At 43.7% G+C, this 27286-nt stretch overlaps 1 protein-coding gene across 1 annotated transcript in view; it reads left to right on the top strand.

The window, feature by feature from the left end:
- Vit (vitrin) overlaps window positions 1-27286 on the top strand; it is a 104985-nt gene that overhangs the window by 76253 nt on the left and 1446 nt on the right. Inside the window, exons 8-13 of the mRNA XM_077791927.1 lie at window positions 96-140; window positions 1635-1697; window positions 5991-6138; window positions 18619-18722; window positions 22216-22442; window positions 25159-25672. Coding sequence (XP_077648053.1) covers window positions 96-140; window positions 1635-1697; window positions 5991-6138; window positions 18619-18722; window positions 22216-22442; window positions 25159-25672 — 1101 coding nt within the window. The remainder of the gene's footprint in view (window positions 1-95; window positions 141-1634; window positions 1698-5990; window positions 6139-18618; window positions 18723-22215; window positions 22443-25158; window positions 25673-27286) is intronic.

The following is a 27286-nucleotide window of genomic DNA, read 5'->3' on the forward strand; positions in this document are numbered from 1 at the left end:
CACGATTGGGGAACATCACCCCGGCCGTTCACTTGAGTGTTTTTGCTGGGTTGGTTTAAATAACAAGTTTGTTTCTTTTTAATTTTGAAAATCAGGAGAAATGGACTTGTGGAAGCCTGGATCAGTCCTTTTAGATGCAGGTAATTATACAGACCATCCTCTCTGCATGGCTGAATGGAGACACAGGATTACAGACCAGGAGGGTCTAGTAGTCCGGCTGGTGGCAGGAGAAGCCCATTGATCCAGAGCAGCCTTTGTAATGGCCTCCACCTGGGCATTGAGGTCCTGTGGAGGACACTGAAACCTCAACTAGGAAGGCCTGGAGTAAGAGGCTAAGAAAAGAAAGGAAATACGAAGACAAAAAGCCAGAGGGAATTGGTCCCCCACTCCAAAATGCATTCAGACCCTCATTCCCTCCCGATCACACCTTGTCAGGTTTCCCCTCACCTGAGTGGGTCTTGTTGTTTACTGCATTGAATGTTTGAAACTCCCGCAAACAGAGCCTTCCAGCTCTTGGTAGAAAGGAAGATGTTACTGATAGAATCCAATGGAGAGGACTCCATCCCTGAACTTGTTTTTCTCCCCCTCCCTACCAAGTAGAGCCTTGGGGTGTTTCCCCAGAGGTTTTTTCTGGCAGAGAAACGCTGTTAAACACCCAAGGAGAAAATTTTAAATGATGTGAAGAAGTAGGGTGGGCTAGCTGACCTTTAATGGGAAGATGAAATCATGTGCTTCGCAAACTGGAAAAAATAACAAGCCAGGAGGGCCAGGAGAAAGCACACTGCAGCGAAGAGCAAGGGCAGAGACCAGCACCTTCCTCACGGGGCTTCCAGGCATCCTGGAAACAGGGAGACCCACTTCTGATGCTGCGCATTTGCTCTGCCTGGGAAACTCATTGGTCTCACCAAGCTTGAGAGAATTCCCATTTATTGCCTTTATTTCCTTGAATGGAATACTTATGAATTTGGCTCCAAGTAAATGGCTCTGAAAAACCACCCCCACCTCTGCCAGGGTGAAACTCACCTCACATGCAGCCTCTCCAAGCAAGAACATGTTTGTGTCTGTACCTCCAAGCTTTTGGGTGGAGAGGATGCATCCTGCACACTCTCATTTGATTTTTTCTGAGCTCTTCCCCGCTAGTCTATATCCAACCATCTTTAGATTGCCCTCGTGTGTCTTACTCATCTTTTTTTTTTTTTTTGCCTCAATCACTACATGTTGATATAAGCCAGACACATTTCCTCAAGACCTCAAGATGTTCAGAATTTTACAGAAGGGTCATTTGTACTTGCAAAGTGCTTAATGCTTTCAGATAAGGAAACTAAGACTCAAATAGAATAAGTTAAGATAAGGAAACTAAGACTCAAATAGAATAAGTTAAAATAAGAGTAGATCTCAAGTCTCCTGATTTCAATCCTCCGCCCCACCCCCCAACAGAGTACTATCTTTAGTAGACTATCGGTAAATATTAATTTACTCTTATTTTTCTCAGAATGGGGCGGAGGCGGTAGTGTAGAGAAGAATGAGCCAAGCCCCTGAGCTGAGCATGAATATCCACTCTGTCCCTGTCTCTGGCATCAGGCCAGATGTTTCCTGTGCTGGTAAGTCACCAAAAGTTTTACTGTTCTTTCCAGGATTTATTCCAAAAGAAGAATTAAGCACACAGTCTTCGGAGCCAGTATCCCAGGGAGATCCAAGTAAGTTAATTGACAACTAGCAACCCATGACAGTTTTGACATTTGATCTGTTCTCTCTCTTCTCTACCTACTCACTCCCACCCAAACTTGCCTTTCTCCTACCATGGATCTATTTATCTCCTCTCTTCTGTCACTTTGTTCTAAGAAGAAAAGGAAACTTTTGAAAGAGTTAAACAACTGTGTGCACCAGGGGGAGAGGATCCAGTTTTTTAAATATTGCTATGGTAACAAGGTAAAGAATAGCAAGGAATTGGGGAGACAAGGATGAATAAGTGGAATGGACAGGCAGATCAGCAGGGGCAGTGGTATCATGGAGGTGATGGCAGCTGGCTTGGAATTGTGAGTGGTGATGGTGAGAAATGGGCAGATTCAAGAGATGTAGAAAAGGAAGAATCTATAGGGTTGGGGTGGAAAAAGAGAGAGGGAACAGTTAAAAATTATCTGAATAACTAGGTAAATGGCATTGCAATGAGGAACACAGGATGGAGCAGGTTTGGAAGCTGGGAGATCATTTGTCTCTCCTCTGATTGTCCATGAGACACTCAGCCTAAGAGATGATTACTCAGATCCAATATTTGACTGGAACAGCCCAGTCAGATATTAAGAGTTGGGGTTAGAGCAAGTCTGGCAACTGGGTAAGATCCTCTGGTGATCATGTTCTCATGGACACACCAAGTTGAACAGCTACACACACACCAAACTGCTTTCACAAGAGCTAAGGAACCCAGGTTACCACTTAGTACTCTGACCTTTTTTCTCAAAGAATAATCCTCCTCCTACTCCTCCTCCTCATCATCATCATGAATGTTAAATAGTTATTAAGATTCGTGAGAATAAACAAAAGAAATTTAGAGTTGGAAGATAAAGAAATACGGTTCAAAACAGAAAATGTGACCAAAGGAAATAAGGAAGAAATAGAGGACTTGAACTTGAAGAACTGCATTAGGTAGAGAAGACACTGGAAAATACCAGGAAGGAGGGACCAGAGAAAGAGAAGAAAACCGGAAAGGTGTAATATCTTGAAAGTTACCAAAAGAAAGCACTTGCAGATTCCTCTAAAAAATCTCTACCAGTCAGCCACCAGTGGCCTGTGAATCTGTTCTGCTGCATGTGAGAACCACCAGAAAATATTTTTTAAATTAGAGATCCTGCTTTCTAAAGCCTCACCTACTATGTCAGACTCTCCATATACTTTGCTATTCATTGTGGAGTCTGGGGACCAGCAGCATTGGCATCTCTCAGGAGCTTATAGCAAATGTATAATCTGAGGCTCCACCTCAGACCTACTGATTCTACAAGTGATACCTGCAAGTGATCTCTTTGCACATTAAGCCTTGAGAAGCACTACCCAGAGTAAGTCCTGGGCATCATCATTTATGGAAGCAGCATAAGCAACTCTGACACATACATGACTCTGATAAGTATCCAGGGTTAAGAAACTCTGGCCTGATATATTGGACAATACAAAGCATTAATCTATGGAATTGTACCATGCAGAATTGGACCACAACAATTTTTAAAAATCATTAAAAAATAATTGATTCCTGTAGACATTATATTTTACCTTTTTTTTTTTCACGTCCTCCAAACTCTGTTCTCTGTGATCATAAAAATTCATTCACACTGAACATTCCATAGCCCAGTTCTACCCATCAGTCATCTTCAGATCAGCATGGTTTCATGGCAATATGAGAAAGCCAGCAGGTCTTAACCAGCATTTGCCATAAGTTGGAGCCATTGTCATTAAAACATCTTGGAAAAGGGAAGCAACCTTTCCCAAGCATCAACCCTGTATCCACCCTCAGGCCAGGGAAGTAGAGAACTAAGCAAATAGAGAAATATGTCACTTCCATAACACCTAGCTATGAAATGACTGTGTCATCCTGTACATAGCTCAAGATGTAAAGAAATAAGAAGGGAAAATTATCATGTACTTTCTTCTTTTAAAATAAATGGAAGAAATTCCCCTTTAGCCCTTATTCTCACTGTTGTTTTATTTTAAAAGGCATATTGAACTAATCTGCTGACATTGGAAGAAAAATCCATGTTAAGGAGTGTTTCTCAAACTTTACTGTGTCCATGAATCACTTGGGGATCTTATTAAAATGCAGATCTGATTCTGTAGATTTGAATGGAGTGTCCGAAGGTCCACATTTCTAACCAACCCTCCGTGTTGGTGGGCGGCAAGCCCTGAAGAACACCACTGCCACCTTCTGGCAATAATTTACATTGCAAGGTTTACCTAGGAAAGCGAGTTGGCCCTGTTGGAGGAACAACCGCTCGAGAAGCCGCACAGCAGTACTAGTTCTCTTTATCCCAGGATTTAGTGATATCTTTAAATTTTACATCCGACTTTATTTACTTCTTTTAATCTTCCTCCAAAGATCATGTTTGGATATAGGCAGTTTGAGGGGCAGCAGAGGACAGCGGAAGCCAGCTGAGCAGAAGTATTGATAGGCCTTGAACATCCAGTGCAGGCAGACCAGAGGGGAAAGTTTTGAGATCTGTTGATGAGCCAGGGCACACATTAGTGCCCTGCATCCAGATGGAACAGAGGCAGATAGACCCAGAGAGGTCCCTGTCATCTCCTTCTCAAAATCATCTCTAGGTTTGATATCATGCAGTCACTGCAAGATAATAAAACACATTCTCAGGTATAACTTTCCTCTTTCATCCGTAGACTGCGGTGTCACCCATCCATGGATATTCATATCAGTTCTCCTACCTGAAACTCAACTCATGTTCACTTACTGCTTCCATTTCAAATAATAACAAAGCTGCTTATGGAGCCGCTCCCCTAGAGATGGGGAGACTGCAGTCCCACAGCAGCATATGGTGTAGAGAACATGGGCAATCACGCACATCTGAGGGAGATGCAGGCTTGCGTGGGCGACTGATCCCCACCCACAAGGACAGTATGAGTCTCCATGTTCTCTTGGATATTCCAGCCCAGAAATTCCTTTCTCTCTCTCTTTTTTTTTCTTTATATGGAACTCTGTTTTGAAATATTTTCATCTCCCAAACTGCAATTGTTTAATAATTCATTCTTCATTTTTTTAAAATCATAGGGATATACAGCTCCCAATAAGAACCTCTGGTCAGTGTTGAATAATCAACTTTATCAAACTGAGATGATAATGGAGAGTTTAAAAAAAAAAAAAAACACTAATTTCTGATATCCTGTGTGGCTTTTCACTGATTCCTATAGCATTAGAAAAGTTGAAAATAGCTTACAACCCCACCATTGCCTCTACCTGTATCAGAACTTCTATCTATGCAGTAGTCCCCCCCTGTTCCCATCATTTCACTTTCTATGATTTCAGCTACCCACAGTCAACCATGGCCCAAAGTATTAAATGGAAAATTCCAGAAATAAGCAATTCATGAGGTTTTTGTTTGTTTGTTTGGTACTGGGGATTGAACTCAGGGCCTTGTGCATGCAAGGCAAGCACTCTACCCCCTTAAGTAAATTTTAGCACAGCCTATTGTTATAGCTTTTCTGTTTTATTCTTACAAATCTCTTACTGTGCCTAATTTATAAATTTAACCATAGCATAGGTATGTGCATATAGGGGGAAATGCAGTATATATAAGTATCAGTGCTATCTGTGGTTTCAGGCATCTTCTTGAAGTCTTGAAACATGCCCCATGTAGACAAGGAAGGACCACTGTATCTGCAGAGGTCCAGAAATCCTAAGCCAGGACAACTACCCTCGTCTTTTCACAATTAAAGGAAAAAAATACATAATCACAAACAAGTGCTGATATTATAGATAAATGTGGATAATTCCTTTGGTTACTTCATCTGGGGAAGCAGATTAGTATCTACTTCTTATCCTGCAGTTCCTACTCTCTGCTTAGCACTGGGCTTGCAGGTTCTTTCACACTCTTATAAAGACCTGACACATATTTCAAAAAAGTTAAGATGAAAGTAAAAGGCCACAAGTTTTTCAGACTCAGTTTTGGTGAATTCCCATGTCTGAGAGTCTGCACTTCTATGATCTGAGCCTGGGAATCCACTCTGATGGTTTTCCCAAGCTAGATAGGGGTATCACTAGCTGATCCAGAGAGTTCTAAAACAGTTATGGAAACAGGTGTGAGCACATGTATCCAGGACCTGGTGTTCAGGGCAATTGTCGGGAGATAGAGAAATGAGTACATCTGCACCACTACCTCTTTTCCACTCTCTTCTCCTTGAAATCCCATGGGCTAGCAGAGAAAGAAAGGAACACAAACCCCAGGTAGATACAATGGGAGAGAACCAGAATAATAGAGTCTTTTTTCATTCCTCAGACTGCAAAGTAGACTTGTCATTTTTAATTGATGGGAGCTCCGGCATTGGAAAACGTCGATTCCAAATCCAGAAGCAATTCCTGGCTGACATCGCCCAGGCCCTTGACATTGGCCCTGCTGGTCCTCTGATGGGTGTGGTTCAGTATGGGTAAGTGCAGTGAATGTTCTGAATCCAGAGGCCAAGTGATGCTGCATGCTTACGTCACCAGTGCCAACATGTCAGAGCATAGATTTGTCCTCTTCCCTAATGCAAGTGTAAATGAAGCCTTTGGTATGCCATTTAAGAAATCTTAGCTTTCCTGAAGGGAAGGAGAGGCTAATAAATGTTTGTGAGTAAATAGCATTTGGACTCATGATTCATAGAATATTTATTTGGAAAAGGAGAGCTCAGTACACGTCTCAGCCTCTAACAAACTCATGTGGCCTTTGGCTAGCCTTTGCCTCTCTGTTCTTCTGTAGATGAGGAAAGTTAAGTCTTCTTTTAACCTTAACAATTGGAAATTTGTTTGAGGGGCTGCACCCTGAGCTAAGACCTAGAGGGCAGGTGCTTCAGGTTGCACTTTCTCTTTTCTCCATATCACCCTGGGGCTCTGCACTGATACCAGAAAAGCTCACCAGGCAATGGGGAAGGACAAGAGTGGAGAGCTATGGCCCCATCACTCAACTGATCATGGAGGTGACTGTCCCCAATCTGCTTTATTATTTTACTTAGAAATTAAGGAGTCATATTATCATTCCATACTCAACCTTCTTTTCAGTTGTTTAGGATAATAAATGAATCTTAATTTAAATATGAAGAGGTTTCTCCCTAAAACAGATATACAGATATTGACAGATCATGAACAATCAAGGGAGAGAACATGCATAAATCCAAGATTCACATTTCAAATAGGCAGTCATTTGATGAGCAGTTGTTGAGAGCAAGATAATTATCCTGCCTTCCACAAAGGACCTGCATGGTGACCTTCCCCCTACTCCCACCCCCACACCTGGATCTGCAGTTTAGCCCTTGGAAGTGGAAACTAACAAAGGCTTTGATGCTTCTTGCCCCAAAGCTCTAGCCACAGCTTCTTCACGCCTGAAAAGTAAAAGCTTCCATACCTCACAGGACCCAAAGGGACCCCAGACCCTTCAGAGGTTTCTGGAAAACATTTTAAATGAAGATGTGTATCAAAGACATTAGGATATTTATTTTCAGGCTATCAAGAAAAATAAACAAAGTGCTTTAAAAGAAAAACTACAAGGTTTATATTTTTAGAATTAAATTTCAATAGCACATTTAGTTCTATCTTCTGTTCCTATCAGGAAAAATTAGTTAACTGGCATTAATATGTAGTCAGTTATCTAAAAATAACTAATTGCTGCAAATGCCACTTCTTGATGTCAAATGATCTATCTTGAGGCTCTTGACTTGAAATAAGAAAAGAAGGGTTTGGGGGAAGGGTATTTTTGTTGTTGATGTTATTTTCTTGTTTTCAAAATGCCATACTATTTTCATTCCAGTATTATGTTTTAAGATAAAAAAAAATAGATATCAGGCTTTTCCACAGGGAGATAATGTAAGTATTTTAACAACAGATGTCCCTAGTCAATTCTTCTTGGGAGGTTCAAAGCTTCATGTGTTATCTTGCATTAAAAATTGTTGCTTTAAAAGCTTGTATATCCCAAGATTTATAGTATGGTATGAAAATAAGGTGCTGAATATGTCAAGGAAAAGAAAAATAGCGTAAGGAGAATGTTGTGTGCAAATGAGAATGTGAATTAAAAAGCAAACATGGCAGAGAAGGAAAACCAGAAGTTTCCTTCTCCTCTGCTGTGATTTGATTGTGCCCCCAGTTCATGTGTGGGAAACTTAATCCCCAATGCAGCAGCACTAGGAGGTGTGACTTTTAAGAGGTGAATAGGAATGGATTAATGCATTATCCACAGAACCAATTAATTATCAAAAGGGTGGGTTTGTTACAGAAGCAAGTTTGTTGGATCCCCCCTTACTCTTGCCCTTGCTCTCTTGAACTGTCTTACCCTTCCGCCTTCCACCATGGGATGATACAGCACAAAGGCTCTAGCCAGATGTGGGCTTGTCAAGTTTGGACTTCTCAGCCTCCAGAACTGTAGGAACTTTTCTTAATAAATTACCTAGCCTGTAGTATTCCATATAGCAACTCAAAGACTAAGACATCCCCCCTAAATTTTCTTCTGCTTTTCCTAACACAATTACCATTTGCAAGAAAGAATTGACTTTCTTGCTTTCCAGTTTCACTTGTTAAACATTCCTTGCTATCTGCATATGTTTTCCATCCAGGGTCCTTATTAATTTAAAGCACATAAGGGAAATGTGTGTGTTTTCCTCCCTTTCACCCTCACATGAACTAATCCATCATCTTCACCTTGCCTTGGCAATGGTAAGGAGAAGAAAGCACCATGAACTGCTGACGGGAGACCTGGGTTCTGGCCTTGGCTCTGTTGTGTGACCCTAAGCGAGTCACTTAACCTCTCCATGTAAATGCCGCTGCCTCTAAGTCCAGCAGTCAGGAGATGATTTATTAGAGCTCTACCGGTTCTGGCTTCCTGCAATTCAGCAACTGGCTTTGTATGCAGAAGACATCCAGCAAATGAATGTTGGGCTGGTGAGCTGCTTCCTCCTTCCTTCCAGTCTTGGGGTCCCGATGAAGCAGGATGATCCATGATGAGACGGTGGAGTTGTGCTGAGGTTACACATCCAACTGTGCAATGTGAGACACTAAGTAGATCAGAGGGCAGCCCATGAGGCTGAATATGAGGCTGAAGGGAAGACGTGTTTATCCAGCTGAAATCGCTTTTGATTTCAGGTGCCCGTCTTTCTCACATAGGCAGCTCCCTTAACCCTTTTTTCATGAAATGTGTTCGTACGTGTAGAAGAAGGGAGTGGAGCAGGAAAGGGTTAGAGGCAGGTGTGGAACTGGGGTCTGTGTTCCTCAAAAAGGAAAAGCTTGGCTGGTTGGGAATCTGATTCCTCTCATGGTCTTTTGGGTTCTCACAAGATTCTATTGTCCTCCTGGGAGGTTTCTCCAAACAGAGCCAATAGAATATTATAGTTATAAAGAGGGAATTTAATAGATGAGTACCATCAGAGGCAGAATAGCCCTCACAGGGGCCATCTGTGGGCTGGGGAGACAGGGCAACCAGTAGCTGCTCAGTCCAAGAATCTGCAAACCTCAGAACATGAAAGCAGGGGTATGTGGGATGATGTCAGTCATGCAGCCCCTGTCTGAGGCCAAAGGCCTGAGAGCTCCTGGAAGAGTTGCTGACAAGAGTCCACATTGAAAGGCTAAAGAATCAGGAGTCTGATGTCCATGGGCAACAGCAGCAGCAGCAAAAAAAAAAAAAATAGTGCCTGCTCAAGATGGGTCAAGTGTGCACATTCACTCTTCTCCCTTCTGCTTTTTCATTACATCTGGACCACCAGCCTCTGGGATGGTGCTGCCTAGGTTCAGGGTGGGTCTTCCCCACTCAGTTTGCTGGCCCACATCATGCCTAGAGACACCCTCATAGACAAATCCAGAAGTGTGTTCAATCCAGTCAAGTGGTCAACCAAAATCAACCACCACAACCTCTTCACTCCAACTTGGAATCACCCCCATGTCTTGAAGTCACAAAGCCTGGAGGTCTCAGAGAACTCCTGGTTTTGCCTCTTCATGTGATGATGAGGACATGAGGCCCTACAAAAAAGGGACCACCCATTGAGGACAAGCACTTGAAAGATGATGAAGTTGACAGGGACCTGAGCAGAGCCTGGTAACTCGGAATTTCTCTCTTCTCAGGCTTTTCCCAGCCAATACCACTAGTGCTGTTCCACTCAGCTCCCTAGAGGCCTCCTTCCCTTCCTCTGTCTTAGGAGAGCTTAGTCAGAATTCAGACTTAAATTCTGAATTCCAAAGACTTAAATTTAGAATTTAAAAGGCTCATACTAAACATTAACAGGAAACAAAAATTAAATAAGAAATACAATCCAAGATGTATAAAAATGCAAACACATCCCGATTCCTCAGATACCCTACTTAAAGATCCCTTGGGTGCAAGGAACAGAAAACCACTCTAGGCAACCAAGGTGCAGGGAGATTTATGGTGAAGAACATTCAGAGGTCTGACAAGTCCCTGATCATTCCATCCCTCCTCTCCAGACATCTCACTGGGCTCTCTGCTTGTCCATTCCATTCCTTCTTTCGCAGACCAGCATCCTCTGCCCGGCTCTTGCTTTCTCTTCCTCCAATACTCCACCTTGTACTGGCTGACTTCCTACCTCTGGTCCAGGCCCAGGGAGGGTCTAACCACTATGGCGCTAGAATACTCCTTCTCCTGTATTCCCCACTTGCAGAGGCTCATAACTTACCATTGCATCAACCTGTCAGCACCCAAAGCCTTTCCACTAAAATTATCACCCACCTCCAGTGAGAGAGGCAGGAAGCATATGATATACACTTAGAGATGATGTTCCCAAGAACACCAGCTAAATACCCCACCATGGGAAGAGTGCAAATGTCAATCCTGGGTTAATCCCCAAAATGTCAAACAAAATTGACTTCAGAGGGAAGATGTTGCTCATTTGCCAGGAAAGTTTCTGATAATTGATGCTTTTCACCATACTGAGACACTGGGCTTGAACAGCAAGCCAAGGATCAAATCCCTGTCTTGCATGTACATTCAAAGTTAAAATTATACAACCAACAGGCTTGCAATTTCAATACCAACAGGAAAGCGAAAAGGCTAAGTAAAAGAACAGCCAGACCAAGTAGCTATTAGGTGAACTCTAGCAACCAGAACGAATGCAGCCACACAGCTTGTGCTTTAGCTATAGCCTAGATCCACAGATGCTAAATGTCCTCTAGACTTTTGATGTGCTTTCACTTTAGGCTCCAATTTCAATATAAATGGAAGAGAATTGTACATGTTCTTTTGAATTTCATTACCAAACCTCGGATGTCAAAATCGGAAAACAGCTTTGGAAAAAAGCAAAATGTTGGTTTTTCTTCATTTAAAAATGAAGTTGAATTCTTTGCTCATGGGTCTAGAACAGTTGCCATCTGTTTTAGTGAGTATCTCTGACTTGGGCTGCACATGTCTTCTCACTTCTCAGCAACCCCAGCCTCAGACTGAAAACTCACAGCCGGTGCACTGTGCTGAGCGTCCCCTCCTGCTAGAAAAAGCAAGCATGCCCAGGCCAGCTGAGCTGCCCAGGGCAGGACAGTCAGAGTGGAAGAAAGAAGTAAGAGTTCAACCCTGGAGTGTCTGACAGATTAACAGTACTGAGTGTCCATGTCCAAATCCTTGGAACCTGTGAAAGAAGGGTCTTTGCCAATGTGATTAAAGGTAGAGATTCGGAGATGGAGTGATTGTCCAATCTAATCACCCATCTTTGAAAGTGGAGAACTTCCCCGGCTATTGTCAATCAGGGGGAGATGCGACACTGATGGCTTTGAAGATGGAGGAAGGGGCTGTGGGCAAGGGATCAGGCAACCTTAAGAAGATGGCAAAAGGAAACAAATTCTCCCACAAGCCTTCAGAAAGCAAAAGAACCCTGCCAACACCTTGAATTTAGCCAATGGACATCCCCACTGAACTTCAGAACTCACAAATGCATGTTATTTAATCTCCTAAGTTTATGGTCATTTGTTACAGCAACAATAAGAAACTAATACAGCTGGCAAATTCCTTGAGTCTGCAGCACAGGAATAAGTGGGAGGGGCTGAGGTACAGGATGCAGCTGGGATGTGATAGACGGATACAAGTTGTACTATCATCACCACCACCCTGTGGACTTCTGAGCAGGAAGGGACTGCCTGGACCTTGACTTCCTAGGGAACATTTTAAAAATGCTAATGACTGGGCCAGACCTATGAAACCAGAATCAAGCAAGGGAATGAGGCCCAGATATTGGTACTTAACTTTCTTATTTAACTCTGCCCTACTGCTCTTTTGCCCTCTCAGCCAACACTGCCTATTGCAGAACAGGATCCCCCAAAAGCTACCTGCTATCTACTTGGGTTGACTCTCCAGGGCCTTTTGACCCTTGCAAAGGCCCTGCCTGGCCATTTCTTTCCTCTCTTCTAGATAGGCAGGCAAGCCTGAGAAAGTATACTCCTCGGGAAAGCAGAGTCTCAGAGTCCACTGATCTGCAAATACAACAAAAATCTTGGGCATTTCAATTCCTTCCCATATAGTTCTCTGGAGGTACATCAAAATGACTGCACTTGACTTCCACCAGCAATTCCCCTTGATTTCCCATTACACCTTTTCTGGGCTTATCCAGCACCCCCCTGACATCATTCTCCCCCTTGAGGAATAGATGGCTATCCGGATGCCCATTAGAACCACCTGAGGTGCTCTTAAAAATCCCAATGCCCAAATCAAACTTCAGATCAATAACACCAGAATTTCTGTGTGAGGAACTTAGGCGTCATTCTTCTTAGAGTCCCCAGATGATTCTATTGTGTAACCATGGAGTGAAGGCACGAAGACTCCCACAGACCTGGGCTGTCTTCTGATGAATCCCATGATCCTGATTCCTCTCCCCTGCCCCCAGTTGACCTAACGGTTGCAGGAAGGAGCTCCATCTCCTTCCTCCCTGTCTTTCTCTTGCCTTCTCTAGACTTCATATTGTATCCTCCTCCCTTCCTCATATTACTGGCAGCCCCACTGCCGATTTTCTAATTCTTAAAGCATCCACTAAGACATTGCTACTCAAAGTGTGACTCACAGTATCATCTGGGAGGTTGTTAGAAATACACAACCTCAGACCTCACTGTGGCCCTACAGCAGCAAAATCTACATTTTAACAAGATCCCCAGGTGATCGGATGCGCATCTGATCTTGGGAAGCTCTGTTGCTAACACATTCCAGCGCTTGCCTGGGGAAGCCCTGTTCTGCGGTTGCAGATTAGCAGCTGGCCAGCCAATTGGTTCAGGAGGGACTCTGAGAACAACAGATTACATGTCCACATCTCCTCCAGCAGGAAGAGGCTAATACGGGTTAATTTTCAGTTCTTTTTGGTATATGGGTGGAAATATTACCACTGTTTTGCAAAAACCCTCATGTAAAAATTAAACATAATTGTAAGACCCAGCTCCCCCTCCTTCATGCTGGGAAATGTGCAGAATGTCAGTGTCTTCCTGAGTACTAGTTGTACAAAGTCCCAGAGCAGGCTGGCCCAGGCCACTGTACCTAGGCTGGTCACAGCTGCTCCAGAAAGCTCACAGCTGTATGATGGGGGCAGAATCATTTTCAATCAGAGCCAGGTAATGCCCTCAAGGGACAAGTCTACACCCACTCTTAGCCACTGGAATGTCCCCTGGAACATCTTCCTGGTCTCACAGGCATACTTACCCCATTGAGTAGGTCAATAAATCACTACAGTTTAGCTAGTAATAAAAATTAAGGGCTGGGGTTGTGGCTCAGTGGTAGAGCGCTTGCCTAGCATGTGTGAGGCACTGGGTTCAATCCTCAGCACCACAGAAAAATAAATAAATAAAGCTATTGTGTCCACCTACAACTAGAAAATATTTTCTTAAAAATATTAAATGGCTAAATATTGATTAGTTGATGTGTAACCTTAAGGTAAGCCTTTATTGGAGGAAAGAGTTTTGAAAGATTCTTGCTGGAGGAAATAGGATTACTTAATATTTCTGTATTGCTATCAATTTCTTTTGCAAGGTCACTGCATATGACCGAAAGTGTTACAGGGCAAATCAGTTGACCCTGGGACTTTGACAAAACGACAGCGTTAGGACTGACAGGGCCTCAGAAGTTCTTTAGAATCCAGAACTTCTGAACTTCCCTGATATAAGAATCACCAGGATTCATTCAAAAAATTCCCAGGCCCAATGAATTTCTTCCAAGAAAGGCCTGGTGACCTCTATAGTTTTCCAAGTGCCCCTGGTGGGTGCTGTCATCAGGAAGGTTTGGAAACACTGATGATCTCACCCACTTCTCTGCCCCCCTGTCCCTAAGACCTCCTAAGGAAATACCTAGGCCCACGTCTGACATTTGTTCTTCTTAAGCCCTTGCCAGGTAGCCATTTCTTCTTTTTCTGGGGAGGAGGGTACAAGAGATTGCATTCCAGGGGCACTCAACCATTGAGCCATATCCCCAGCCCTATTTTGTATTTATTTAGAGACAGGGTCTCACTGAGTTGCATAGCATCTCACTGTTACTGAGGCTGGTTTTGAACTCGCAATCCTCCTGCCTCAGCCTCCTGAGCTGCTGGGATTACAGGCGTGTGCCACTGCACTTTGTACCAGGTTGCCATTTCTTATTGCACAAATTGTCCCTTTCTGTCCATGGCCAACTTCTGGCTCCCTTTAACTTCTCTTCATTAACCCCAGTTCTCCTTCCAAACATAGGACAATTTTCCATTTTCTCTTTGAGCTATAAACCTGTTTATTTTCTTCACATGTTTTTAAAGGAAATCTTTAATATTGTCGAGAGGGAAAATGTGTTTTCCTTTCATGAGAGCTTGTAATAAAATTCAAAGATTGCTTACATAAAATAGTGGTATTCCTCTTTGAACTTTTAAAGTAGTTTCTGTCTTATTCTATCTTTGGTTGCTATGACAAAATGCATAAGGCTGGGTACTCTAGAGAGAAAAGAGCTTTATTTAGCTTGAAGAGGAGGTTAGAGAGCACGGCAGCAGCTTCTGCTCAGCTCAGATGAGGATTTCATGGTATCAAATTGGCAAAGGCTCAGGTGAGAATGGTAGAAATACATGGAAAATCATATAGAAGAATTCAGTGGAGAAACCAGAATGGATTCCTTATAACAAACCCATTCCCACAGGAAACCTGTCCAGTCCCACAGACTGGTGCTAATACCTTAGGAGGGCGGTACCCCCATGGCCTATTACATTCTATCAGGCCCCATCTCTTAAAGATTCTACCACCTCAGCAACGCCACACTGGAGACCAAGCCTCCAGCACATGACCTTCTAGGAGAGAAACCATTCCCAACCTATAGCTGTCTCCATCTGAAAAGACACTATGCTAAGAGGACAGGCCACCACATACACATTCTGAAGGACACATAAACCCATGTATTCATGTACTGTGGTCCTGAGAGCTGCCATAGTCTACAAATGAACAATTCATCGTTCATTCCTGTGATTTAATTAGAGTGCACTTTTACAAAGATTTATTAAATGTTTGCCGTGTACTGAGCCCTATGCTGTTTGCAGGGAATATTGTTATAATATTTATCTAACTGGTTTGATTACCTCTGCCCGTAAGACTCTTGGTGAATAAGCTCCATAGTTTTGCCCCTAATAATAGCAATGATCATCAATTTAGTAATTGGAAAGGATTTCAGAGGTCCCCTGATCCAACTTTTCTTTTTTTTTAATATTTATTTTTTAGTTTTAGTTGGACACAATGCCTTTATTTCACTTATTTATTTTTATGTGGTGCTGAGGATCAAACAATCCACAATCCCAGCTCATGATCCAACTTTTCAATCCACTAAAATAAATGAGTAAATGTGATAGAGATTCTGTTCTTTAGAACTTTATGGTCTTGCAGGGGGGCATTTTTAGAGGGAATGGCATTAAATGAAATTAAAGCACCTATTTATTAGGTTATGAATAGCTCAACTATACACCTCTAAGGATGGATTTGTCTACATCCATGATGTAATCAAAGGAAAGAGTGATCATTATGGAGCTTGGAGGCAGAGTATTCAGTTGCACTGCAGATGAGCTAAGAGAGGACATTTGAGCCCACCGAGGTAGAGCACACCTTTAATCCCAGCAGCTCAGAAGGCTGAGGCAGGAGGATTGCAAGTTCAAAGCCAGCCTCAGCAATAGCAAGGCTCTAAGCAACTCAGCAAGACCCTGTCTCTAAATAAAATATAAAAAGGATCTGGGAGGTGTGGCTCAGTGGTTAAGCACACCTGTGTTCAATCCCTGGTTACCCACCCCCCCCTCAACCGCCAGAGACAGACAGAGGACATTGGAGCTTCCTTTCACTTATGTGTTCCACACTAACCTATTATGCCTTGCGTGCTAAACACTAGGGATCAGAAGTCAGGAGAAGTACCTGTTCTCAAGTAGGTTACGGTCTCTCTCCAGGACTTGGGCATCCACTTATTTGCCAATGGATACACTCACTGAAATTCAACTTGAACCAAATTTGCAAGTTGAGGCACTGTCACAGTCTTTTCTACACGTGTGCAAAGGTGGGAAAATTTTTGAGTCACCTGCCTCACCTATTTCCAGCCATGGTCAAACAAGTTTACAGCCTTCCTTCCTTTCCTCACTCCACTTGAGTGCCGTATTTTTTTTTTTTTTTTGCATTTTGGGGTTTTTCTTTCATGACTTTACTATTTAAAATGCCCCTCAAGCTGGACACAGTGGCTCATGCCCTTCAAATATAGTGTTGAAATGGCATCTAGCGTTGTGAGCGCAAGAAGGCTGTGCTGTGGCTTCCAGAGAAAGTCACAAAAGTTAGATGAGCTTCTCTCAGGCATGAGGTGTAGGGCCATTGCTTGTGAGCTCAGTGTTAATTGATAATTTGGTACATTCAGCAATAGGAGAGGAGATTTGCTGATTGGTATGTGAGTGTGCTTCAGAAAGTGCTTAAGTAACATCTACGGTGTGTGGCGAAGCTGTGGAAAAGATGGAAAAGAGACCAAACTCAGGAATTCATGAGTGACAACTGACTAAAAAGAGAATCACCAAACAAAGTCTAATGGACAGCACTGTTATGAGGCTGAAAGCCAAAGACATTTAGAGTCACATTATCCAAGGTCAAGAAAACTATTAAAACCTTCTCAGTTAATGTTGTATTATAAAAAAAAATTAGATATCATTAATTTGTAAGAAATATTAACTTTCAGTATTTTCAAAGACAAACACATGTAAAATAGGTAATGTGATGATCTGTTGATGATACTGCTATGACCAGAGGTACACAGGAACGGATCCCTATGTTTCCTTTAGGGAACACGTCACTGTCCCCTACAAGCCAGTGCTTGTGGTGACTGAAAAACATGACCACAAGGAATAACAAGATTCGCTGGGTGTAATGATGCATGCCTGTAATCTCAGCCCCTCAGGAGGCTGAAGCAGGAGGATCGCAAGTTCAGAGCCAGCCTCAGTGGCAAAGCCCCCATAGGTGCCATCCCCAGTACCACGAAACAAAACAAAAACAAAGTACCAAGACATTGTGTTATAGACCACAGGAAAGAGTGAGCAGTTCATTTTGGCATTTTGACTAGAATATAGGATATCCTAGAAAAGAAGAAGAGAGGAGAGAGAGAGAAAAACAGAGAGAGAGAGGAGTAACACCATAAGTTAGAACCAAATCATGGAGGCTTTGAAAGCCAAAATAAGAAGCCAAACAATGAGAGTACATTAGTCTGGGTTTTGTTACTATAAAGAAATTGTTTGAGGACTGGGGTTGTGGCTCAGCTGTAGAGCATTCGCCTAGCATGTGCAAGGTCTTGGGTTCGATCCTCTGCACCACATAAAAATAATTAAATAGAATAAAGGTATTGTGTCCAACTACAACTAAAAAATAAATATTAAAAAAGAGAAAGGTTTGAGCCTCCAGCCTTAACTGGATTGCTTTATAAAAGTGTAAGTGTATGACTTCATCCCAGATAAGGACACTTGATGCTCAGTTCAGAGGTCCAAAATTCCCCATTTCCTGATTGCTTTGCTGTTTATACTTGTTTTCATTTAATCCTCACCACGGGACTTAGTTTTCATCTGGTGGGGAGTTGCCCCAAGGCCCTACCTTGGTTGAACTTGTTTTAAATTTCCTGTCTTCCCTGAAAGTGGTTTCCTATCTCCCCACCCCAGCTTTACATCACCTGCCATTTGGATTAGCACAGCTTATGGAAATAACTCAGATCACCTTGAGATACCTAAGAAGATTAGAAAAGAGGGAAGAAGGAAGGGTGGGAAAGAAGCAGAGAATGTCTCCTCTCTCTTAGATCCTGGTGACTGGTTCCCTGGTGACTGCATTGTCTATCCCCAAGAACTCAATAGGGATCCACTGTCAGCCAACTTGGGGTTCCCATTTGAAGCTGCTGCCCCAAACAACTTCTCATTGATCTACTTCTGGGGATCTTGGAAAAGATGCTTTGAAGGTCTCCTCCAGGGTTGGGAGTGTAGCTCAGTGGTAAAGCTCTTGCTTAGCATACAGGAGGCCCTGAGTTCAATTCCCAGTACCATCAAAGTAAAAAAAAAAAAAAAAAAAACCACACACACACATACAAAAACAAAGTCTCCATGCCCCCACTTGAGGACTTAGTAACCTATAGCCCAAAATAGCCTCATAATATGCAGGTCCCCTTTCCAAAATTGTTAAGAATCCCAAGGTGGTGGTAGCAAAGCAGTAAACCAAGCCCCGTCTGACTACACGGATTGCACACCATACAGTGGGTCACAGTTCTGAAATAGCCTGTCTCTCTCCATGCCCTGTGAAGGATCCCTGTCTCCTGTCTTCCCATCACTCTGCCCACAGTGGAACATTTTATGAACCACAGTTTAAGGCTTTGAAGCAGCTTCTCTTTGTATGTAAAAGAATTAACTGTTATTTCTACCTTTCTTGACAGTAATAACTTTTGAGCTAATTTTTATTTTTTTGTTCTACCTCTTCAGTGACAACCCTGCTACCCAGTTTAACCTCAAAACTCACATGAATTCTCGAGACCTGAAGACAGCTATTGAGAAAATTACCCAGCGAGGAGGGCTTTCTAATGTAGGTATGTGACCCCGCTTCAGATAATTCTATCTTGTTACCATGGTTCTCTTTCTACGTGGTTGTCTTCTAACATTCTATATTGAAGGAGGAAAAAAAAAAAAGAATCCATCAAGAAATGACTCAATGTAACATCTGTATCTTTTCTAAAGTATTATAATGAGTTCAGGTGGCAAGACTTGTCAAAACATATGTGTCATCTAGTTCCAGCTTGCTTGGTTCCTCGGGATGCCAACATTCTTCAGGACAAGCAGGACTGCTGTTGTGACTATTTCCTGGTTGGCCTCCAAGTTGCCAAGATTGAACATTAAATTCCACCACCAATTCCATCAGGAAGCAGCTCAGTGCTCCTTGGAAGTCTTGTTCCAATCAGCTACTGTTGCAGCAATGACTTTGCAAACAGAGTCTTGAACTCTGTTTCAAGATGAATCTTTTGTGATGTTTGAGCCTTTGGAGGGGGAACCAGAAGTTCAAGATCTAATCTTCATTGGAGCAGGTTCAGAAACTCCATTTTATCATTTCACCCAGAGGTGACGGGGCATTAGGAAACAACAGTTTCACATTTTCACACTAACCGTGCTCAGGCTGTCAAAGAACCCATGCCAATGTGTTATTAATGTATAAATGGTAGCTTGACTTTGGAGGATACAAGCGGGGATGATTCTATGCTTCTCAGGGAACCTGTTCATACCATCAAAATCCAAAGGACTGGAGATGTGGGCCGCATTTGCTTGGCATGGAGAATCTACGTGCAGGGTGTAGAACTATCTTATCCTTGAGGGAGTTACAATAAATCTGATTAATTATTTCCTTCCCCCAACCCTCAGAGAACATTTTGTAGCCACCAAACATAAGAAAGAAGCAAATGCAGAGCCTTTCACTTTTGAACAATGTTAAATAAACACTGACCAAGCTGCTGCTCTCCATCCCCCAAATTCCAAAGCATCTTCCTTACAAACATGATAAAGTTGATTTCTGACTTGTTCTCCACTTAATCCTCCCATTAGCAAAATTTTACTGGAGAAAAACTTCAGAAGACAACTAACTTCCCCGAGGAGATCAGAAAGGTGTTTGAACCTAATCAGTCTACCTTTTTCAGTGTAGGACAGGTTTGAACTCTGCCTCTGGTTCAGGGTTTGGGTTCAGAGGACAGAATCCAACCAGCTGGTTCAGGTATAAAGTGATTTATTTCAGAGCATGAAACATTATGAGAATTATAGAAAGGACTGAAGAAGCAGACTTTGGAAGCTTCTTTTGGAAACGGGGCTTCCAAAGGAGCTGCTACCTCTTCCAAGATCTAGAAACAACTTTCTGAATTCGACCACCACAGCCTCTTCAGGAACCTGCTTCAGCAGGAAGCCCATGATTAGAAACCTTCTTCTACAGCTGCCAACTCCAGAACCAAGTCCTCCCCGACCCATTCTTACCCACAAAAGGGCTATCCTGCACCCTGTCTCCTAACACCATCGAAGCTAGCAACCAACACAAACATGTCTGTCAATGGTGCTCCAAGAGAAGTCAAATACTCTACAGATTCTGATCAGCAGAAACTGCTGAAAGGAAAGTACAGCCCCTGCCTGCTGTCATCTTCTAAATCTCATGTAAATGCATCAATTTGTGAAAGTAAAACAGAGCTGAAAATCTAGATGCAAGAGAGTACGGACAATGTAGTTTTCAGACATCCAGCATCTGATTTCAAGACCCACTACAAGCCCCGCACAGTGGAGCACACCTGTAATCCAGCAGCTCTGGAGGCTGAGGCAGGAGAATTGCAAGTTCAAAGCCAGCCTCAGCAATTTAACAAAGCCCTAAGCAATTCGGTAAGAACCTGTCTCTAAATAAAATATTTTAAAAAAAAATGGCTCAGGATATGACTCAGTGGTTAAGGGCCCCTGAGTTCAATCCCTAGTACCAAAAAAAAAAAAAGAAGAAGGAGGAGGAGGAGGAGGAGGAGGAGGAGGAGAAAGAAAGAAAGAAAGAAAGAAAGAAAGAAAGGAAGGAAGGAAGGAAGGAAGGAAGGAAGGAAGGAAGGAAGGAAGGAAGGAAGGAAGGAAGAAAGAAAAAAGAAATCAACAACAACAATAAAAATCCACTGCAAGGTGGATGGAATGTGCATCAAGCACTGGTTCACTGTGGGCTCAACTAGACTCAAGATTAAATAGGGTCAAAGTGATCTTTTGGCTCCCTTATGGTACCTAATATTAAGCCAGAAAGGACTTCTGGGTGCTTTGGGACTTGATGGAAATTATCCCTTGGCCATGGAAACAGTTTTCAGCAGCCAACGTTTTCCCTTAGCAACCAGGTTCTGTGCAGATAGTTCACATGGGTTCACTAAGACACTTCTCCAGGACTTTGTATGTAACCATTTGATGCTTTCATTTGACAGGTAATATTATACTGCCCAAACCAGAGAAGCATTGAGTGTAATAATATTCACCTAAAGAAGGTGGTTGTTAGCTGTTATCAGGGACTCATTTGAGAATCTCCAAAAAGAATACGTATGTCCTTGCTACCCAGATAGTACTCATCCACAAGATGCTGTGTATAATTTCAGAGGATGCATGGGTATACATACACATCTCTCTCACACACACATACACATACACACTGGTTCCACACAACCCAGCAAGGGAGCCTTGTCATCCCAATTTGCCCAAAGGAACTTGGGCTAAAAGCACTGAGACTGGGAAATTGCTGGAAAAGTAGGATAGTTTGTCATTTAGTTGACTCTGAAAATGTCCTGAGACCCTGCACATGGGAGAAAGGTATCTTGAGGTTTCACAAAGCCTCATGATTGTTGCATTCAGCTGAAGCAGATCCTTGGCCTGGAAGTCTAGACCCAGAGACCATGAGGGACCACCCAGGGCCACACAGCCAGTGTTGGCACAGCCAGGGCTAGAACACAGTCTCTCAGTTCCTGGTGGGTATAGCTCTTCCCTGGACAGCCAGACTTGGGCCCCTGGCTTAGAACCGGAGGAAAGAACGCTGACCACAGAATACAGCCCTGCAGGCCCAGCAGCTCCTGGAACACTGGGGCTTGTCAGGCTTTAGGAAGTCCAGAGAAAGCTACTGTCACTCCAGTTCAACTCCTCCGATCCTGTGCTCTAGGACACAACGTGGGGGCAGCTTAGAGCCTTAGAGTGAGTCTAGTACCCAGGCAGATAAGAGGCCCTTTATTTTTATGAAAGTCTTTCCCTGCTACTTGCTGGTCCCTATAACTTTTTTCAAAGCAGGAAGCAATTAGAAATTAAAGGCTTAAAATTAAACTAAGGGAACGATGTGACGACTGCATGGCATTGTGAATATGCCCCAGTGCCACTAAACTGTACACCCACAAATGCCGCTGAATTGTACACCTGAAAGTAAAGTGGTTCAAAAAATAGAACAAACTGGGAGGGAATGAGTGTGTTTTTCTGGACCTCCTTGTGCTGTTGTGATCTGTTTCTGAATTTATCACTGGCATGATCCCTTCAAGCATGAGTCTCTTTTTCTTCCAGGCCGGGCCATCTCCTTTGTGACCAAGACCTTCTTTTCCAAAGCCAATGGAAACAGAGGTGGTGCTCCCAATGTGGCCGTAGTGATGGTGGATGGTTGGCCCACAGACAAAGTGGAGGAGGCTTCAAGGCTTGCAAGAGAATCCGGAATCAACATTTTCTTCATCACTGTGGAAGCTGCTGCGGAAAATGAGAAGCAGTATGTGATGGAGCCCAACTTTGCCAACAAGGTTTGTAATTTGCCAGAGACTCACCCACAGTCAAGCTCCCCTGTACTCTGAAAAGCTGAAATTCCAGGAAGACTGTTTTCTTGGGCTTTCAAAAGTGTGTGAAGCTCACATCTAGGTAGTAGTGTCTCCAATGAGGAAACCTCAAATTACCCTCTCAAAGAAAAGTCCCACACCCACCCCAAGGCCAGCAGCTTGGGAACAGAAGGCAGGAGCAGTGTCCCTGAGGTCTCATGTGGAGGCTCTTCCTTGCTCCTCCCAAGGGAGGTGTTGCAACATTTCGGGCAGGTCATGTTTCCAATGCTACTTCTGGGTTCTGCGGGTATGTCTGGCCAGAGATGAGGCAGGACACATGGGATAGTAGGCCTCCCGTTCCCAGTCTACTACACCACCTTTGGTGTTTTCCAGTGGCTGTCTACATAAACCTTCCTTCAAAGGCAAAGCTTCACCTGAAGGACTGAGAAGGAGAGAAGAAAGGAGGGAGGGAGGGAGGAAGAGAGCCAGCCAGCTTGGAAGCTTGTCTTTGATTTTTTTATTTTATTTTTTCGTACTGGGGTACGAAAATAAAAAGATCTTTTCATTTATTTATTTACTTATTATTATTTGAGACAGGATCTTGCTAAGTTGCAGAAGCTGACCTTGAACTTGGGATCCCTGCCTCAATCTCCAGAGTTGCTGGGATCTCAGGCCTGTTCCACCACGCCTGGCAAAATCTTGTCCTTGATGCTCCTCCAACTTTATTATTATGTTTTTGGAGCTAATAGGGCCGGACCTCCTGCAGCATAGCAGGCTGCTGACTTCTTCTTGCTCCATAAAATTCTCTTCCTTGACTTCCTGGCCCTGTGCAGCTGTTATTTCACTTGCTCTTTTCTTTTTTTTCCATTATGTACCCTGAACACGGACCTTTTCAGGACTTAGACCCTGTTCTTCCATCTTCTCTCACAAGATTCTCTCCCTCCAGTCTCCCCAGGGCCACAGCATCAGTCCTCATCTCTTGAGTCTTCTCTGTCCAGATGAAAGACTCTGCCGGCACCCCCATACTATGGATTGAGCCCTGGGGTGCTCTACCACTGAGCTACATCCCAGCCCTTTTTATTTTTAGACAGTCTCTTGCTGTTGCTCCTGCCTCAGCCTCCCAAGTCATTGTGATTATAGGCATATGCCATCACACCTGGTGACCTTTCTCTTTTCAGAAGCCCTGTCAGAACCTGAAGTCCTACATGCAGCAAGCCAAGTTCATCATCATCTTTCCCACCCAAGTGTCTCCTTCTCGGGACTTTGCATGAACAGCCCCATCCATCCCAAAATTCCTCATCAGCTCCCAAATTGCATCCCTCATCTCTCTGTTCTTTCTCTTGCCCAGTGACATCTCCCCACTTCAAGTCAGTATTTAACATCTTGCCTGTCTTTCTCCTGGGTCTCCCTTGTAGAGATTTCACAGTGAAGCCCAACTCATGCTTATAAAGAGTTCTTCTAACTATGGGGCTTTTGCTCCAAATCCTTCACTGTCCCTCATTGTTCTTGAAGCCTTCTAAAGCATGGTCCACCCCACTTCCTGGCCCTGCTGCTGTGACACCACACAGGCCCTGTGCTCCAGCCAATGGCCACCTGTCCCTGGCCAGCACCACCACTCTCTGCTGGTGGAATCTCCCACAGGCAGTTTGATGGGGATCCTCTTCCTCCATAGGATCAGCTTCCTACCAGCACTCAGCCTCTTGTGCCGCCTCGTCCATGGAAAGTTTTGCAACCTGCTTTAGGATTTTACAAATCAAGAAAAAGATGTATTTCCTGGGAAGGATTAAGTCATTACTTGTTTCAAAATAATTTTTTAATTGTACAGATTCATCCATAGTCATGAAATCAGACATGCTCTGTGACCCCCAAAGGAAGGGACAGGAAGAAATGCCCCACTTTAGGAACACTAGCCCAGTCACTTCCAGGAACACACCAACGAGTTTGCTCAATGTTTATTTGTAGCGGACTTGAATTTTTTCTGGAACAAGCTTGGGCACAAGTAAATAAATATTCGTTTGCCTAGAGGCAAGGTTGTCTGGAGGGCAGAGCTTGGATTTTGAAGGCAGTCTAGTTTGGGGAACTCAGGGATGTCCCTTGTAGTGGGACCTCAGTTTGTTCTCTAACAATGGGGGGTCATCATCCCCCGTGTAGGGTGAGGTGAGGGTTGAATGAGAGAATCTCTCCAAGAGCACCTAGAGCCACCCTGACCCATGTGGCTACTCAGCACCTCTGGGGCCCCTTCCCAGTGGGTGCAGGCTGCTCTGGAAACATTCCTCAGTCACTTCTTATGTGTGCTCTGTTTTCCCCAGGAGAACAAAAGCTGTCTTTAATTCTCTCATGCGTTGGTGCCCACCAATGCCAGTCATGGCTGGCTGCCAGTACAAATGAATTGAGCTGAAGAGGCAGAAATCTGAAGCAGAAATCAGTGACTTCCATCTCCCTGTGCATTCGCCTAGCACAAGGGCTTCCCACTGAGGCACTGGCCGCCTCGGAGACAGGAGTGAGTTCAGAGATTACTGGAGCGGTCTTTGCCTCAGCAAGTGCCCAGACAGGGGAACAGAAAGGGAGAGAGCCATCAACAAGGACAAGCACAGCAAACAGGAGTCTGTTTGCTTCTTCACCCAACTGGAGGCCCAAGGTAAGGGTGCCAGGTTGGGGGACTTGACCCCTGACCTGGTGAGTGTCCCTCCCCTCTGTCCTCCAGGCTGTGTGCAGAACCAATGGCTTCTACTCGTTCAATGTGCAGAGCTGGTTGGGCCTCTCCAAGACCATGCAGCCCCTGGTGAAGCGGGTCTGTGACACCGACCGCCTGGCCTGCAGCAAGACCTGCTTAAACTCAGCCGACATCGGCTTTGTCATTGACGGCTCCAGCAGCGTGGGGACAGGCAACTTCCGCACGGTCCTGCAGTTTGTGGCCAACATCAGCAAGGAGTTTGAGATTTCAGACACAGACACACGCATCGGGGCCGTGCAGTACACCTACGAGCAGCGGCTGGAGTTTGGGTTTGACAAGTACAGCACCAAGCCCGACATCCTCAACGCCATCAAGAGGGTGGGGTACTGGAGTGGTGGCACCAGCACCGGCGCTGCCATCCACTATGCCCTGGAGCAGCTCTTCAAGAAGTCCAAGCCCAACAAGAGGAAGCTGATGATCCTCATCACCGACGGCAGGTCCTACGACGACGTGCGGATACCAGCCATGGCCGCCCATCAGAAGGGTAGGGGGAACCTGGTTCAGCCAACTGCTGAGGCTTCTTAGGGCCGGGAGAGGCTACCTTGGAGGGCAAGGAAGGCTCTGCTCTTCTGTGCATTGGTTTTGTCTGTGACTCTCAAAAATGTTCAAGGCCATTAGAGGAGCAAATACTGCAGGTGTCCGAGTAGCAAAGAGGGAAGGAGGAAGGGCAGCCAGAGGCTCCCCCAGTGTCTTTGAAAACAGGGACCCTTACCTTGACCTCCTACATCCTGAGACTTTTCCCTCCAGGGCTTGAGACACTAAAAAGGAATTCTACTTGTCACTTTCTATGAAAGAAAAACAAATCCCTAGCTGTGTTGAAGACACCAATTTGTCTTTAGTACCTTTTAAAGCCTAATAGTGTTCTTTAAGGAAGTTGTACTATGTTTGTAAATTAGATATTGAGGGTTTGGGGGGGAAAACCCAAAGAAATTTTGATTCAGAATATTTAAAAGAGATATTTCCATATAAAAATTTCTAAGTTTTTCGAGAAAAGGCTCAAAACACAAAAAATAAGGGCTGGGGATGTGGCTCAAGTGGTAGTGTGCTCGCGTGAGGCACTGGGTTCGATCCTCAGCACTACATAAAAAAAAAAAATGAAGTAAAGATATTGTGTCCACCTAAAATTAAGAAATAATTATTTTTAAAAAACACACAAAATGAACAAAGTACTTTAGTGTTTAGAAAATAAGTCACATTTATGAATTAATTTTAAATATGTATATAAAACTGTTCTAAAAAGTGCCATAAAATAGCATGAAAATATAACAGCCTGAAGAAACCCAAAATGATAATAATAATAGTAATAATAAATGGGCTGGGGTTGTAGCTCAGTGGTAGAGCGCTTGCCTAACAAGTGTGAGGCATTGGGTTTGATCCTTAGCACCACATAAAAATAAATAAACATAAAGTATTGTAGCCATCTACAACTAAAAAAAAAAAGAAAAATAGTAACAATAATAATGATAAAACTGAATCGAGTAGTCAGTGGAACTGGAGACCTCTAAGTGCTAGGGTACAAAACTCACTCAATGCAGTGGTCAATTATTTTTCCCTTTTCTGTGCATACTTTTAATATGGGTTATTTTTTCAGGATTTTTTGTATTCTTGAGAGCTGCTTTAAATCCTTCCTAAGACAATTCTTAATGAATGGGTGGTGCTGGCTTCCAGAAACCAAAGTATCTAGACAATGCATTCAGGCAAAGTCTTCTCAGGGACTTGCCTTTTGCAGAGTCTGGGGCACCTTCACAATGGTGAGATGGTGATGTTCTTTGTGCCAGTGGTCACAAATTCTCTTGGTCTCACGTCAGCAGAGTTGTTCAAGGGTCATAAGCTACCTGTTCCAAATCTCTGAGTGAGTGGCAGATGGGCCAGCTCTCTTGGCTCATCAGCTCAGGGCTTTTTCTAGCACATCTGTCCAAGCTCACGTTCAGTCCCACCCTCACTTATTTCTCTAGGTACCTTCTTTGGGCCTCACCCAGGAAGTGAGGGAATGAGAAGACTGTTGGAAATGGGAGCTCTCAGGGGATCATATTCTGGGAAGCTTTAAAGAACTGGGATCAATAGATACAAATTACATGGAGGCTGGTTCCTGTTCAGC

Source organism: Urocitellus parryii, chromosome 12 (assembly GCF_045843805.1).
Source record: "Urocitellus parryii isolate mUroPar1 chromosome 12, mUroPar1.hap1, whole genome shotgun sequence".
Taxonomy (NCBI): domain Eukaryota; kingdom Metazoa; phylum Chordata; class Mammalia; order Rodentia; family Sciuridae; genus Urocitellus; species Urocitellus parryii.